The sequence below is a fragment of the Amblyomma americanum genome, chromosome 5 (genome assembly GCF_052857255.1).
Source record: "Amblyomma americanum isolate KBUSLIRL-KWMA chromosome 5, ASM5285725v1, whole genome shotgun sequence".
NCBI classification, from domain to species: domain Eukaryota; kingdom Metazoa; phylum Arthropoda; class Arachnida; order Ixodida; family Ixodidae; genus Amblyomma; species Amblyomma americanum.
In genome coordinates, this window is record NC_135501.1 from 47,117,020 (window position 1) to 47,132,175 (window position 15,156).

Below are 15,156 nucleotides of genomic sequence, written 5' to 3' on the forward strand. Positions count from 1 at the left end.
CCACCTGCACATTCTACCGCGCAGTGATCTTCTTCAGACGATGTGAGACAGCGTGTAGATAAAGGGCGCACACGACCTTCCTTCGTGCCTTTTCCTGCTCCCCCTGAGGGTGAGGTGCCGCCTTTACCTTCAGCTTGCATAAGATTCTTTCCGCTAACCGTGCAAGGTTCCTTTCTAAATCTAATAAATAATCTAATATAAAGCCGTGGATCGGCTTCGTTTAGCAATGCTGCCAATATTTATGCATACTAGAAGTTCTATTACTGTTGCGATGATAAAAATAGTTTGGCCCAAGAAGACATCCGCATTATCTATGTTCCAACACATGGCTAGAGGTGCGTACATATCCGTGATTTTCTCAACCACATCCACTTTACCGTCACAAGAGCATTAAAGTTCCTCTTCCTTAAAAAACTTCCAATCACAATCACGGCAACCAAATTTTCTAAGAGTTTTGATCTGTACTCCCGATTGTGCCTTTGAATCTTTTTATATCCTTTCCTTGCCTGCTGTAGAACAAAAATTGAGAGAAACTCCAACCTTCTTACCTCCTTTTCTAGCCAGCGAGGATCTGTTATAGCTGTTACCGAAATGGCAGATACCGACGTGTGTCGCATAAAATCGTTAAGGGTTTCCTTAGTGGCCAGTAATGCAGATCGACAAAGGGCAGGGGATGAGGATAATAGTTGGCCATGTAAGAACAACAATTTGAAAATTATTTCTAAAATACTAAAAGCATATTACACCGGAGAAAGTGGTCTAGATGGTTGTTAATAGGTTTGTGGGGGGGGGGGTTGTTCTAACAAATTGGATAAATTAATAATATTTTTTAGCGAGAGCAATCGCAAGCAAGACAGAGCCAATCGAAAAGAGCATCATTCTAATATTTGACCATGCAACACATCATGTTAAATCAATGGAAGGGGTGTGCAAGTTGGGGATATGCTAATACGTTAAAGATCAAAAATAGAAAACACAGGAAGAACCAACAGATACGCAAGCTACTTAGAGGCCTTCTTAAACATAGTCTAAAGAAAATGCGATAGCATGTGGAAGTTGGCCGAGCCATAAAATTGATTAAGGCCACTTAGCGGGAGTAAGTGAGCGATAATGATGCGTAAGGGACGATTAATGAGGGAGTTAAGGTAGATTAGCAAGTCGGGTTATATGCTAACATGGAAAGTACTTGATCGAGCATTCAAGTCCATACATTTTTAAATATGTCGATGCTGATGAAGTCACGATCATCGACCTACCAAGGAATTTCTTCAGAGGAAAACAGAAAATTGTTTGGGCGAGAACGCGTTGGTGGGATTTAAGCGCAAGATATATTTAGTAGTTCGTTCTCAGAGTGCGCAAACGCGACGCCATGTTTCGTGGCATGATTTTTCGTTTGGTTTCACGCGCCTCCTTGAGTATTAGCGCATGTTGATTTTTAACAGAAAGAAAACACTGTTAGCATCTGTACAATAAGCCCACAGAGCGCATATTTTAATACCCGCCTGGCCGACTGCATATCATCGCGGGGAACACATTATTATCATTGTCCGGGATCGAAGTCATGACTGCGGTGCCTGTCAGGCATTAATTTTGAACCTCTGGTGCAGTGTCTCTTTCGCACGCGCTTAAACCTTCATCTACACGCGCCAAACATCCATCGCACCCTCCACTTTCATCACGGACGAGGTTTCACAGCTCCTTTACTCCTCTGAACACACGGAGTGTAGTCCACAAACAGGCTGAGCGAAAGCCTCCAGCAAGACCACACGCAATGCTTTCTTCGTACTTTTTCCGTAGCCAGTGCGTCGGTTTACGTCGCTGCCACTGCAGTTAATGGCCTTTATTTTGACACTTATATGTCACGGAGGTTATACTGAGGAAGCGCATACGCTTGTCCGCTCACTGACAGCCAATGGCAGGGTCTTCGCCGTTGCATCTCGCAAGGGTTACTGGGAGCGTTCAGATGCCGCGTGAATTCGTGTAATTACCATTAATAATACGCAGCAGCCTGGACTTCCGCAGTTAATAAATCGCATTCGGTGGAAGCAAAGTGAAAAAAAAAAATCAAGCGCTGAAAAACCAAAACACGTATTTACTCAGTTCGGTTTCACGCGATCACGTTTTTTGTTTAAGAAGTTGATTGACGCAACAATTGAAGACACAAATACAAAATTTCTGCATTTTTAATGGAGCTGAAGTATTATCTACGCAGATATTGAGTATACAAGTGATAACTGCGGTTACTGTGCCTAGGCACAGTAATGTCAAAGAATATACCGATTTTGGTATGACCTTTCACAGAATAAGTACGCTCAGCAATACGCGCAACATTAATGCGAGACCTGCACCGCGAGCCGCACGAGCAGCTATGGCTTCAACAGCGAGAACCGCCACTTTGGTATCATGTTCGTGAGCGAAGGATTCCAACTGCAACGAAACAAATATATCCAGCAATGCCCGCAACATGAAGCCTAGAACAACACCGCGAACAGCTTGAACAGAGGAGCCCAAACAGCATGAAGCCCAAGTTTCGAGTCGAGCCCGCGAACGAGTCCGACTAGAAACAAACCAATACACCATGTAATGCGTGCGAAATCAAAGCTACTCCTCAGAGCCTAGGAGAGCCATCAGCGTAAATGGGGGCTAAGACAATGAGAAGCGCGGCTTTCGTTGCCAGCGATTGAACGAATCTATCTACAACCATGGCAAACAACATTAACTGCGAAGAAAGACTGCAGTTTCTCGCGCTTCCCACCAAATCCTCCGAAAAAAAGCGCAACATGAGAGCTTAAGAGGGACCACTCACATCCCAAGGACCCGGATCCAGCACATTATCAAAGTTTTCCCTGCCGATCCTATGCAGACAAACCATTCGGCGAGTCGCGTTGCTTTTTCTGAACGGAATGACGAAGAAACTTTTCGCGCTGCCACGTCGGTTAATGCACCCGTAAGAGCAGCAGAAGCTCGGCGTCGCCGCATCACGTAGACGCCGACAAAGCAAGAGAAATGCTTCCCGCCAAAATTCACTCGCGCAAAAAGAAAACTAAGCGGGATTTCTACCCCGCACAATGGCGCCGGCGTCTGCTGCGGAGCCAAAAAGCGCACGCTTACACGTGACCACAGAGCCTCGGCCAATGAACGCTCCGTAATCCGGCCGCGCGCTAGACGTTGAAAGCCGGAAAGTTCAAAGCTTTTTACTTAAGGGAAAATAGAGCAAAAGGCGGGGACAAGTGAAGGAAACAACAAGACCAGCGCTACTTGCCTTTCACTTGTCCCCGTCTTTTGCGCAATTTTTCATTAAGTATGTATCACCGACTCGCCCGTCTTGCCATTGTGTCAAAGCTTTTGTTAATTTCTCTTCATTGAGGGGCTTTAGCCGTCACTGCGCCGTGGTCCAGTGGTTTGGGCACCCGTCTCGGCTGCGTGAGGTGGTTGGTTCGAAACCCACCGCCGGACACCCACCGGTAAAAATGGGTACAAGCAGCCCCAGGCCTGGCACCCGGCTTTCTTTAGGGGTGTTCGCTTGGGAGAGGCTCCGTAAACCCCGCTGCGCCCCTCGAGGGCGAAGCCCCAATCTCGGACAACCTCGCAGCCTGCTAAAGGTGGTGCCCCTTCGGCCAACGTGGCTCCAACCTTGATCACCTGCAGCAGTTTATCTAGCTGAGCCTGAGCTCGATAAAAAAAATTTGTGCCTCCAATACACGCTGTGAAGGTGGTTGGGCAGCGAAGCTATGCTGTTTGCATTCTATTATTAGGCTGGCGTTTTTTGCTGACGACCACGACACGAAAACGCAGCCGTAATCTTTACCGCGAAACATACGCGGGGAGAAGGAACGTGCATCGCATTGCTTGCAGGCGCCGTTTTCATACATTTTGCGGTTTGCACTTCACACGAGGGCTTCAAATGGCGCCAACGCATTTCAAAGCAGCTGCAAACCTAATGTTTACTGGAACGCGTAGTTATAACTGTCGCGTCCTGGGCGTGCTGGCCCAGAAAAATACAGGCAACTCAGAAGCGGTACACGGCTTCCGCACCACAGCTTACCAGTTAACCTGCCTTATCCGCCTCACCTCCACACGGTGTAGTGGCATGAAAGAGGACGACCTATGGTCGGCTAACGCAGGCATTTCTCATCACCACGATAGTATACTTCTACCCTTGCTCTCACCTTTGCCGAAAAGATGATGAGGCTGTAAACAGCATCAACCGCTCGGTGTACAAGGCTGCTCTAGAGTGTCCGCAACACTCCAGCGCACACCTCCTCCTCCAACTTGGCATCTACAACACTCTTCCGACAGGCGTACTACGTAGCCGCCTCGTCGTCAAACCGCTACCCAAGAACATGCTGCCTGGTACACCGCGAGCGCCGTCAGCACAAAGCTCGAGCACTGGATGATTTCTATCGCGTCGACGAAGACGCAGCATACGTCGACGCGGCAAGGCATGATTCAACAACCTACGTGGTCTGTGCAACCACACCACAATCTACCCTTCTCTCCTCCGCCACGGTGGCGCCCCTCCCCCACCGCACCGGAAGAGACAGCGATAGTGATGGCCATCGGTTATCGCCGTACGCGCACAGGCCTCAGTGACTCGAAACGAGTAATCGTAAATTACTCGGCAAGCTGCATCTATCTTCCTTCCGCACGCACCCTGCGCGCCTGCACTCCCGACTGCAAAATTTACCTAATCTGGGTACCCGCCCATGCGGGCAACTCTAGAAAGGAAGGGGCCGACAGACTTGCCCGAGGATTAACAATCCGGGCGGCCGGCCCCACGGATCCAGACGCCCTTGCTCAAGCCCCCCAGATTTTTGCCGACATCACCAATTTTCATAGAGACGAGACGCCGTTTTTCGTTTTCCTCACCCGGAACTCTACAGAGCGCAAGCCACACTGCTGGCCAGATTGCAGACGCACTCAATTCTCAGCCACTCCAGGCTATCACTAATCACCAACTTGGAATATGACCTCACATGCCCAAATAGCAACCACAGAGAACCCGCCACTCAGGCGCACATTCTCTGGGGATGCGAAAATAACCTGCCCCCAAAGGCCTTCCTGCCAGCTCCCTCTGCGTAAAGCTGGGACCAACTCCTCAACAAGTCAGACAAGGCCTCTAAAACTGTACTGATTTCGTGGGTTCAGAACGTCACCCCCACCTGGGAGCCACACAGGAGCCACCTTCCCTAATTGCTGACACCTGTTGCTATAAAGTTGTGCCTTTCTCCGTTGTAATTGTCGGCACCGCCCTCCGGAAGTATTCGTTCTCTTGCGGCGCGGTTTCTGCGTCCACCGAGATATGTAATGTAGGCGTAATCCCTTTGCTAAAAGCAATTTTCATTTCATTTTCCTTGCCTTACGGCGCGGTTCGGGTGTCCACCATGACATGTGCGACAGGCGTCATTTCCTTTGCTAAAATTGTCCGACCGGCAAGGCATCGCGCCGAGCGGACAATGGCGTTCCGTGTACTCCTTGGCAATGCTGCACCACGTGGGCGCCTCGGGCTCTTGCAGCTTAGTATGTTTATTTCTCATTTTTTTAACGCGACAGGGTTAAGGAGCTCGCGTCGCAGAAAAGCCGCTGTCGCCGGCGTCGGCCTGGAGCGAAGAAAATTGGCGGGCACTTAATCTTCGCCTTTAAAGGGTCCTTGACGGCCTATTTTGACGCGTATCCTGCTTATCGCCTTTAATTGCCAACTGGTTAAATTACAATTGCCCAAATTTTCAGTTGATTCTGTGCGTTAAATATTTTTAAAACGAATTTTTTTCGTTTCTTTTGCGAACTGCTTGCTGGTCTGGCAACCTCTGATCGGTGACGTCACGAGCGCATACACGCCAAGCGTCGTCTGCTGCGAGCTGTTGAGGTGCTTGCATGCACACCGTAGACAGCGGTCGCTCGAAAAGATTTTTCTTTTAGCCTAGCGAAATAAAACGCATTTTCCGTGTTCTCTTTTGGGAAGCCTTCAACATAGAACGCGAGCTGAGTGATCCTTGGGAAAGCGGACTTGCTCGTCGCGCCCACTTTCCGATTGTTGAGGAAACAGAAATCGATGGACCCCTGCTTTATTATTTACGCTTAGAAGCATGCTGCTCGTATGTTATGAGTGTGGTCTCTTTTGAGCAGTCATGTGCACCCGTATGTGGAAAGCTGCAAGTGCCGTGCATGCCTTCGCCGATGTGCGCCGTGAAAGCCGCGGCGTTTTGCAGCTAGCTACCAAGTTCTCGTCCGCTATTGATCGCTCGATGATTAAACTCAAATTATCAAAAGGTGCACTGCAGTAACCTTGAGGCACGAAAGAAGCAGAGAAAAGTGCCGTGTGCGACGACTTCAGCGCTGCATGTATGCGATGTAAGTCGAACATACATTTCCTTCGGCTCATAGAACCTTTTTGCAGGAACCAAGCCGCGTGCAAAACCCTACGTGACTCGAATGCTTTCACTGTCCGCACCGATGAGTAGTCGCCGCCGTCTAAATGAGTGCTTTGAAATAATAGTACATACAGAATTTTGCTATGCGTGCACATTGTGCCCCAGGAGTGCGACGATTACCACAACTGCAGCCCCGCGCTCAGGTTGTTTACATGGCTGCGCGCAAACAATACTGCTCGTTTGCGTGGCATAAAACGCCAGGTGGGTTATCCTTATCTTAAATATTACGCACTCTGGCTCGCAAATTTCCCTTTTACTCATTTACACACCATGATAACACTGCAATAAGTGCCGTTGATGCTATAGCGCCCGCTTGGGAGACACTTCTCGTAGAATACCGGCTCTTTCCACTAATTGTATTTGCCTTCTCTTATGTCAACAAAATTTATTTTAGATTGGTTTAGCTAAAAAATACGTTCGGACATTACTTGAAAAATGAAAATAACCAGAATTGTTGCCCACAGTCACCGCCGACGGCTGCTGCCAGCTGCCTTCTGCACATGCTATGCAGATCGGGTCACATATGTCGGCACTTCCCCCTTTTGTACACGCGTCCTGCGATGTAGGCAGTCGTCGCTTTGATGGCACTGTAGCCAGAACTACGCTCTGCAGCTATTTGCAGGCGCTAAAACTCGCGAATTCGCTCTCCGCAATAGCGGAAATCGCACACACGAATCCTGCGTACTCGCAAGGCCTCGTCACGAAAGGGGCCGGCGGTCCACCGTCAACCGAAATTAAAGAATATGGCAAAAGTTCCTCACCCATTAGTAACGAAGAGTGAAGATATGATATGTAGCCGCTTGTTTCGCTTTTTTCGATACGGATAAGATACACAAGCACAGTTTTTCCGGCCGTCGCCTCACCAGGCGTGAAGCTTTCGCTCGGCCGCACAAGCCCAGGCTACGGCGGCGAGCGGCACTGTCGTGCGGCGTTTTCTGCCCGTGTCGCTTGCATCGACGATCGGTTCTATGCGCAGGCACTGAATGAAAGCACATCTTCGCTGGTGCACGCACATCGCATATGTCGCCGTGGCTAGCATATGAGGTCCAAAAAGTTTTAAAATTCTTAAGTATATAGAATGTCATACCAACTAGTCCCTTACCACTCTCTTCCGGTTCCCACTAAGCTGACTGTTTAACATTAATTAGTACGATACGCGATCGTTGATCGTGCTGGCGTCGTCGTCGGTCCCGTGTGACAGACCAGTGCGCCAGCGACGGCACTTGCGTACCGATCAGCCCACCGACCGTCGACCGCCGTCGCATCGACCTATAGGGCGACCGGACCCTACTTATACCGAATTTAGTTATTGTTATTATCGCTTTTGCGGTACCAGTCATTAATATATGGGGTACGACAGCTACTTCGATCGCCCGCGAAAGTACAGGGGGGAATGAGACCTCGCTGCGCATGTTGCAGCAACGGGAGCAGACGACGTTGCTCCGTGCATGTGCTTGTGACGTCACGAGAGCTTTCAATATGGCGGTCGATGCCGGTGGGAGGAGTCTCACGGTCTCAATTTCGATCGCATTTTTTGGAAGATATAACGCGTCCAGGCAGCCAAATTTCAGAAAGTGAATCATAAGCTCTTGCATTGGTTACTGAAACAGAAAACTTTAATATGAAGAACGACCACGTCATGGCCCCTTTACGAGTGGAACGCGGCAGTGTGTTCCAGCACTGCCAGGGATCCCACGGAACGCCATCGCCCGTTCTCTGCTACGCCTTGCCCGTTAGACAAACTGCTCTGCTACGTACAGTGAAACGGACGCACGGAGCGGCAAACCGCGTAGTAGCGCTACCAGGCGCCTTGCCGAAACGCGCGGGACTCTAGTTGCAGTCGTAATTTGTCGGCACATCGTTCTCAACAAACCCGATGCCACGATCGCCAGCATAGCCATTGCGCCGAACTAGCGGGCAGCAAGCCGCAAGCTTCGTGGTGAACGCGCTTGGGATGCGCGCTGTGTTGTTCGCCGCTCACTGCGTGATTCTAGCGGGTCCGCACGGCCCCACTGCGCCCGAACGAGACGAGCGGGAGGCGCTGCAGTCGCGCGCCATCTGTTGGGGCAGTGGCGTACATTGCGAGGAGGAGGAGAAGGGGTTTTTTGCTCACGGCTGACGCCGACGACACCGCCTTTTCCGCGAAAGGAGCTCTTTAACGCTGTCGCTTTAAAATCCCTCCTCCTCCCTGTGGGCGAAAAATTCCTCCTCCTCCTCGCAATGTACGCCACGGCCCCTACAGATGGCGAGTGACGGTAGCGCCATCTGCCTGAAGGTTCAACTACAGGAGAGGATAAAGCTAGATCAGGTCGCCGAGTCGCTTAGAGGGAGAGGGCTAAGGCCGACCTGTTGGAGCGAATTGTGGGCGAGCGGAAAGAAGAGAGGGATAAGCGGGCCCAACTAGAAGAGCAAGTAGAAGCGCTTAAGTTGCGGCCGGCAGGTCCCCCCGGTTCGGAGCAGTGTCAGGTGGTGCACAAGGACAGCGTGGTAAACCTAAAGGAGACTCGTCGATCCTACGGCGCTATTTGTAAGTTCCACGGGCTATAGGTGGCGCGCGAGGCAATCCAATATGGCTCCCGGAGAGATGATCCGTGCGGCCGCATAGCTGGTCTAGTCCATAAGCGCAGCGTACTGCCGGTCTCTTTGTTGTGCTCTTCGCTCGCTAGCAACCATGCCACCTTCGTTTACTCGGCCATTGTGTCTAGGAGACATAATGAAACATATTGGACAAGAGAAAAGACGAATCAGGTGCTTGATTGAAGGCGAATAAGTCCTCAACGCCGGCCACCTAATCTGCTGTAGCCTGAAGGATTGCTACCCTGCGTCTGCGACAGTGCAAGGCCTCTGCTTGCAAACATCGCACGTGAAGCAGAAGCCGCACGAAGTGAAGTGCGTTTATGGAATGGATGCCTCGTTGCAGGTATGTGAGTCTACATTTTGCATACAAATTGTAGTATGGTGCGACGCGAATGAAAAAAAAACGGCCCGGTCGCACTGTCGTTGCGACGGTAATCGCAGCCGCCGTTTCACAGGACAACGATGAATTCAGTCGGTGCCGTCGGCACCAGCGCCCTAGCGTCGGTGTGGCCTTTCAGTGGCCGAAAATTCTTCGGCTGCAATAAATGTCAAACATCGTGGCAGGCGTTGATTTCGTAATCATGGGTAATAATATCGAGCCATGATGTAATATTATGTTCAGTAATACGTTTTCGCCTTTCCAAAGCAGACAACCAGGCTGACTAATGTGGCCGTCGCTGCGACCGCACCGACGCTGCGACAGTGCGACCACCTTGTTGAAAGTCTGTCTAAGTGGCCCTGCGACGAGAACGACACGCATTTCTGTCGCACAGCGGCATAAATCGCACTGCGCTGCGGCAACAATCGGATCATGTTAAACGGCTCTGCGATAACTGAGGCCAGATCTCGTTTCATAGGCAGTGCGGTCTCAAGCGGTGCCGGAATCGCAGTGAAAAGCGCGTGCATGCAGCAGCGGCAATGCACATTGCTCTCTCTCGATGACGCGAGTTGTGCTGTGCGGGTGAAATGAAGCGAAATTCTAAAGTAAGTACTGATATTTGCGCACGAGCGCAGCCGAGCAGAAATAACCGCACAGCCAAGAGTGCCGCGATATGGTTTAAATTCACTTGCTCTACAGCACGCAACTTTGAGTGCTCTACTTTACTACGTTTTTGGCACCGTGCGTACACGTTCGCGGCAGCCGTAACGATGTTTCCGCTTGTAGAGGCGTTAGGGGAGAAAGTCATGCACGCAAAATTGAATGAAAATCATTGCCGTTTGCGACGAGTTTCAGTATTTGGTTTGGTTTGTAGGGTTTAACGTCTCAAAGCGACTCAAGGCTATCAGAGAAGCCGTAGTGGAGCACTCCGTGATTTCTACTACCTGGGATTCGTGCACTGACATCGCACATAAACGAAATGCGACTGCCGCGGCCGGGATCGAAATCACGTTCTTCAGCTGAGCAGCTGAGCACCATGACCACTCAGCCACCGCGGCAGCTCAGTTGCAGTATTTGATTGTGCAATCCCCCCTCTTTTTTTCAGTGCCAGTGCGCATGCAAAGCAGGAAAATCACAACGCTGCAAGCACATCATTGCAATGCTGCTGTTTATGAACAGGCAAGAAATTTTCTGTTTTATTTTTCCAAATAAATACATTATTAATGAGCTGAACTGCTTATATATAATAAGCACAGTTTTTACCACCTTCTTCAAATGTCTTACTACTTTGAATACGAGAAGCATACATTTTTAAGCACTAGCAAAGTAACACCTGTGTTCTTTTCTTTCTTCATCTGCAGGACGGGCATACAGAATCTTGAACATCTTACATGCACGGATATGGAAAGCGCGTGGGGAAGATTGAGATCTAAACCGCTGTACGAAGCACAAGAGCTGAAGGATTTGTGCCATGTGCCGGCGCAGCCACAACTGCAACTTACAAAGCAGAGACGGCACGATATACGACAGCGCCTCATGGCAGCAGTATCAGATAGTGCACTTGCGCTGCACTTTCACGGAAGGTTTCGGCAAACTGAAGCCACTGAAACTAATGCCACCGCAACATTAAAAGGGCATGTGGTGGCGTGCCACATGGCTGCTGACAGAGTGATGCCATACAGACAGATGCTTTTCCATGACGTGGCATTCACCGATGAATTTCAACTTAAAATATATAGATTTTCGTACAGTCATCTGTCACAAGCAGGGCAACAGTTTTACGAGAAGTATGTAGAAGTGTCCCAAGAACAAGCAGCGAGGATCTGCAAAGAAACCCACTCCCAGAATACCACTAAGTGGCAAAGATAACGGCAAGTGCGGATAACTGGCAGCAAGTGCCGTGCATATTTCACCTTTTTACCCAGAGAAGACCAGTCATGGGAACAAAAAGTGACCGCAATGCGCGCCTATTGTTTGCAAGGAAACAAGGCTACTCGGTAGGGGAAAGCTTCCGAGGAACCTGCTCTAGAAGAGTATTACAAAATGACATCAAATGCTGTAACAAAGATAGGGCTGCTTGTGAACCCTCTCCTCCCTTGGCTTGGCTACAGCCCTGATGGCGTTGTGTTCAACAATGGTTGTCCTGTCATCCTCTTTGAGGTAAAAAGTCCCCTTCTGGGAAAAACTCGGGAAGCAATTGATATTGCACATAAAGGGAAGTTAAAATACTTAAAGAAAGATGGTGAAAATTTTTTTGTAAACAAAAATCACAATTATTTTTCTCAAGTGCAACTTGGGATGTTCCTTTTGAACTTGGATATGACACATTTCATCGCGTATTCTAAGTACAGTCACTCATTGTAAATGTCGCGCGATGTGACCATCACATTGATGATTTTGTACGCAAACTGCAGTTCGTGTATTTTAAACATCTGCTGCCAATACTGACAAAAGTTGCATAAGGTTGATATGCTACGCCAACAAGCGCAGCTTGTAAGAAGGAAGACTGCGTTGCAGGTTTTGTGCAATTTTAATAAACATTTTCATTCTAGTGCACAGTGATCCTGTGGTTGTTTTACTTGTTGCACTAAAGAAACAAGCAATGCTACCTTAAGGAAGGTTAAAAATATTGCAGAAGAGACGTAATTTCTTGGACTTGTACACAGCAGGAACATACCGCTTTATGCAGCAATTGCAAAGGGTGAAAAAAAAAACATAGACAGTGAAGGAAAAATAACCAGTTTCAAAAACAGTCAGCCTTTCAGTATGACTTACAAAAAATGTATCCCAAGACAGCACTAAAAGATCAGTTTCGAAATCACTTGTGTGATTCCAAAGCACATGCCCTACAACTCATTGATGGCAAGATTTTCTGCCTCGAGGGTAAATTTTCAAAGGTGTTTTGCATGAAACTACAAATCTCATTTATAGCTTTATTTCTATTTAATTTAACTTCATAATTAACAGAACACAAGTTAATGTGTGATGGCAGTTTGCAAAAGTCTGCACGTCACAATCACGTTTTCTTGACCTCACAGGAAAGAAAAATAATTGGAAAGTGCTAAATTCACTGCTATAACCTTGAAGGATAGTATGGGAAGAAAGGTACAAAAGCAATGCGGCGTGCACAGGCTAAATTAAATCCACATAGCACAAAGAAAGAAAGCACACACTTTGCAAATCACACAATGAATGTTCTGCAGAAATTAACTACAGCAAATGACATTGTTTCACTAATAGGCTATACTGAACATGACCAGAATGAGAACGATGCTCTTAATGTTTACGAAAACAGAGTAGAACAACATGTACCATAGCAATTGATTTTGCACGTCATCACCACTGGTACAAGCACAACAAAAATGCAATAACATGCAATAATGACTGAATAAACAAGTCAGGAGAAAGAAAGATGCACAGCACTGAACAATACATCAAAATTTCTGAGCATAAAACTTCACAATATGCTAAGCATTATCAAGTATGTCGTGCTAATTAAAAGTGCACATTATACAGGTGCTCAATAACATAGAACAGTACTGACCATAGCAGAGTACCCAGTTGCCTGAAGGCACACACACCAAAGAATATGTCCAGACAGAAATAAATTTTACTCTAGAGTGCCATCACAACAAAAGGTGCAAACAGTGCTATACAGCTTTTGGCCCATCACTAATGGCTCACCTAACAGAAAAAGAATAACTGTCCATAGACACAACCTTGAGTTTACTGATAATGCAAAAAATTTCTAGCCTGTCTCCGCACTAAGTGGGTGCAAGCTTGAAATGCATTGCGTGGAATAGCGTACCTCACACTAACATAGCTCACGGACTGTAGATGGCATACATTACTATAAGTCACGGTCTTTGCCTGATATCACCAGGTCGCCTTCATTCGCCACTTCTTGTGATTTATCTGCCGGTGCGTTCAGATGCTTTGGCTGCTGCTGACAGGCAGTGCGCTGAGCATTCCTAATTAGTTTTGCTGTTCGGCACACAATAGCACTGACTAGCTCTTTGCTGGTCGTAGTGGCGAGTTTGGCCTCCTTGCTCTTTTTCTCACTTTCATGTCTACCTAAATAAAGCTTCAGAGACCTTGTCGAGGTCTTGTATCTGTAGGCATGACTGGCTCCGTTGCACAGGCACGGCGGCAGTAGCACACACAATTCGCTCCAAGCATTTAGAAGCACAGAAAAAAGATGAAAGCTGAGGACAACGATACACAGTGCAAAAGGTTATGAGTAAAACACACCATATGAGAAGCTGTGGCGACAGCCAAGTTTGCCGCAGCAGGAGAAACTGAAGCAGCTCTTTTGGTGCCAGTGCTGGATTGAATCATACTCAGGCCTGAAGTTATTTTCTGCTTGCCATGAACCCAGTCACAGCTGCCGCATTTTGATGGAGGCAAAATGATAGGGCGTGTCTGCTATACAATGTCGGCGCATGTTAAAGAAACCCCAGGCAGTCAAAATTTCGGAACCCTCTACTACGACGCCTCTCATAGCCCGGGTCACTTTAGGACATAAAATCCCATAAATTGAGCCAAACCGATCTCATAGGGACATTTGCAAACAGGCAATGTTTGCCTGAATTTGCTGAGAATGGGAGCTACAAGCATTTTGTGATTCTTAACAATTCTTCGTTATGCCAGGGCGTATGAAGCCTGATAAGCTGCATTAAGTGGTGAAAAGGGCACCGCAAACAATAGTGTTAGTTGCAGACAGTTGATTTGTAGTAAGGTATTTTGAAGACAGTGCAAAAAAATATGACCATGGTGCCAACTTTACAATCCAATAATCACAATTACACTGAAAGAATTACTGCAACTGGACACCCCCACTAAATCGTTTTTCAGACAATATCGGAGCTGACAGGTTAACAATGCCTGCTATAATAACCACTATTTGGTCGAGCGCCCCAACAGGATCCCACGGAATAGGCCCCTTAAGCACCTTGGACACCTTCATGCGTTGGATGGCTCTCTCCACATGCACTCGAGCTCTGGCAATGTGAACTGTTTTAGTCGCATCCTCAGCTGAGAACTGCTCTTCAGAGCGCAGGAATGGTGGCTGTACCACACCAAGGCCCCGTTTTGCACACATGTCGTCAATGCAGAAGCCTTTGTCAACCATTACGTCATCTTCGAAGCTTTTCAGCTTGTCCAACACATTGGACTTAAGCACACAAGCTTTATCCGATGCAAGACCTCCAAATCCATTACTAATGAATGTTATAAGGCCAGCAGGTGACACCCCAACAAGTGCCTTAGCCGTGTGTGTTCCCTTGTAATAAGAATATGTCAGGATGCGGTAAGACTGACAGTGCGATTTCTCTACCTGCACTTCTGTGCAATCTAGGACAACCCGCACCTCCTGAAATTGAGCAAAGCAATGAGGCATATTCAGCATTATTTCATTTTTTGATGGCCATGGAATGGCTGCTTTGAGTATGGCAGCAAGGCTGCGAAGGGTACCATAGAAATGCCTCTGCACTGTCGTTTTACTTGTACAGAATAGTGTGGCAAGGCAGTTTAGTGACAGGCATGTTTTTAGGCGTACAAGTACAAGAACAAGACGCTCATGCACAGGAATGTCCGTGGTCATTTCGTCGACCAATGCCACCTCTTCTGAAATAGCTAAAAGTGCACTTTTTGACTTCACACCAGTGAAGGCTCGCACAGCTACATCTGTTGTCAGTAATTCAACAACCTTCCTCTTTCTTTGCGGAGCAGAAAGTGCATCAACTTTTACACCTTTGCTGTGTAGGTGTG

General features: G+C 48.0%; 1 protein-coding gene across 1 annotated transcript in view; it reads right to left on the reverse strand.

Annotated features, from left to right (window-relative positions):
* Nucleotides 1–14,518, reverse strand: part of LOC144133833 (BTB/POZ domain-containing protein 6-like) — a 39,546-nt gene extending 25,028 nt beyond the window's left edge. Inside the window, exon 1 of the mRNA XM_077666915.1 lies at nt 14,339–14,518. Coding sequence (XP_077523041.1) covers nt 14,339–14,518 — 180 coding nt within the window. The remainder of the gene's footprint in view (nt 1–14,338) is intronic.
* Nucleotides 14,519–15,156: the final 638 nt, after the last annotated feature.